General features: G+C 45.3%; 1 protein-coding gene across 1 annotated transcript; it reads right to left on the bottom strand.

The window, feature by feature from the left end:
• Positions 1-905: 905 nt before the first annotated feature.
• LOC105563880 lies at positions 906-1559 on the bottom strand. The gene has a single exon (XM_012015846.1). It carries the CDS (start codon positions 1557-1559, stop codon positions 906-908), a length of 654 nt encoding a protein of 217 aa, XP_011871236.1.
• Between the last annotated feature and the right edge of the window lie 818 nt (positions 1560-2377).

Genomic DNA, 2377 nt, shown 5'->3' with positions numbered 1-2377 from the left:
GTTCTATGTTGTCGAGATCTGCTCAGATCTGGAAAGATCTGCTCAGATCTGGAAAGATCTGCTCAGATCTGGAAAGATCTGCTCAGATCTGGAAAGATCTGCTCAGATCTGGAAAGATCTGACTCATAATGTCTGCTCAAATCTTATGTCAGATTAGATCCGAAGAGATCTGATTCGATCAGCAACCCAACTTTGCTAACTAAGAATGATCAGATTTGGTGAGATCAACATATGTCTGGTTGGGTCTGACCAAACCTGGTGAGATCTGATGTGTATCTCAGGAGATCGGAAGAGATCCGACTGGACTTGCGATTCAATATCGAACAGCAGCAATGGTCAGATCTTGTGAAATCGGACTAAAGTTTAGCATGTCTGGCTGGATCTGATCAGATCTGGCCATGCAAATCTGGCGAGATAAAATTTTATCCAATCAGATCTGACTCTACTATAATTTCAGATCTCGTTGTATCTCATTTTATCAAATCAGACATGGTCAGATCTCCTCCATTTTTTCCCGGGATGCCAACCACAGCCGTTGTAATCAGACTTCTTGCCCTGCTGTATGGAATCATTCCGTCTTCCCATCGTATTCCATGGCGATTTGCAATCAAACAGGATGCCTGATCTTGCTCCGCTTTGGTGAGAAGCCTCCATGGTACGGAACATGTGAAAATGTAGTGAGAGAGAACGCGTCCCTCTCGGAGAGCGGCAAATTCCTTCACAACAAAGTTACCGCTGACGACGAAGCCTTGCAGGTCCACAAACGTCGGTATGGACATGATTGAACACGTCGAGAGAAGGAGGAATACTGCGGTTGCTCTTGATGCATAGTAGATTTTAAATCGTTTCATCCCCTCTAAACTGTATTGGAAAGAGGGGAAACCATTGTGTCCAAAATGTAGTACTTACGGAATTTTGCGCATGACGTTGGTCAGTGGGTTGTACTGAACCACACGATCATGTATGATGAGACAGTACGCAGTGGTATTCACTGGCACATTCTCCTTACACTCAAATTCCAATCTCACGTCCACAGTCGCGCTCTTGACCGACTCGTTTTGTCGGGAGCAATCGATAATGACAAACGGTCCTTGTTCTAGAAAATTGTCGGTAGTGAGACCGGGCATAAGAACCCCGTTTCCGAAATAGCTCTTCCGAAACCGCGAAAACGCATCATACAGACTCGACCATTTGTTTTTATCGAAATCGAGATTCATATCATCGTATGGATAACATTCCGAATTCAGATAGAGTTTTACGTTGCTCAATTTGCAGTGACTGAATTGGCTCACATTCTGTGACATGATATTCTTCCGACCTGTTTGCAGAGCAAAGATAAGATACCGCGGCTTCTCGAGCTGAGTAGCCGTTTTAATAGCCCATGAATGTTTAGTCGTCTGTTGCAATAGCGGATACTCGTACAGATCCCATGAACGAAATCCCATATTGAGGTATTGTCCGCTTTCCAAAGCACGCAGCATCGACAGTTTGTTCACCTCGTTTAACAACACATGCGGCATGCGCCACTGTATCTTGAATATTTCAAGTTTAGGCTCCATCGCTGCATTTCCAAAGAGACAGTTGTTATCATTGCGCGATCGTATTAAAATCAATTCGTGACGAGCGTTAATCACCACGCGTTGATAATCTTCACAGAATCCCAATTAGTACAGTAAAATAGTATCAAAAAATACCGAATATCTACAAAACGGATAGAAAAGCCAATTTTTGTAGGGTGAGTAGAAGGTCATAGGAAATGTTGAAATTCACAAAGTTCCAACAAAATTTCCCTGTGCGTCGGCGGCCATCTTGAAAATAGTGGTAAGTTTGAATATCTCAGCTACTATTGGTTGAATTTTTTCATTTTTTTTTGCTTCTTCATAGAGGAAGCTTCGTTTTCGTGAAAAAGTTTTCTTTGAAAACATGTTTAGAATGTTCTAAAACGTTCAAAAATCACATTCAGAAAAAATGTCGGTATGTATGTATGTATGTATGTGTGTATGTGTGTATGTATTGCGACGGTTTTTCTCTTTTAATTTCTTCTTTTTCCGCCCTCCCGTTACACGCGGACGGACGGGTGTTGCCGTCCTGCTCTCGCGGTCGCGCGCGGATCTTAAGGCGAAGGCGCGCGCCGACGACGGGGAGTGCGGTCGCCGGGCGCGAGAAGCGCGGGATGCGGACGGATCGAGTCGTCGTCAAAAACCCGAACGGGGATAGGGATAACGCGCCGGAAAGGAGCGGGATCTCGGTAGCTCCGCGCGTACCGTGCCGAAAGCCGAAGGGTCGACGCGAAACGAAGATTGGGCGCCAGACGCGGTCTTTCACGCGTCACGTCGCGATATTCGCCAAAGGGGCACGAACGATCGGTACCGGCCTT

Source organism: Vollenhovia emeryi, unplaced genomic scaffold, assembly GCF_000949405.1.
Source record: "Vollenhovia emeryi isolate VEMERY1.0 unplaced genomic scaffold, V.emery_V1.0 DF944189.1, whole genome shotgun sequence".
Classification (NCBI taxonomy): Eukaryota; Metazoa; Arthropoda; class Insecta; order Hymenoptera; family Formicidae; genus Vollenhovia; species Vollenhovia emeryi.
The sequence above is the reverse complement of the archived record's forward strand: the minus strand, read 5'-3'. Positions and strand labels throughout refer to the sequence as shown.

Bases quoted from the DNA above. Each gene is read 5' to 3' on its own strand.
- LOC105563880 (XM_012015846.1), bottom strand. From the start codon at position 1,559: ATGGAGCCTAAACTTGAAATATTCAAGATACAGTGGCGCATGCCGCAT.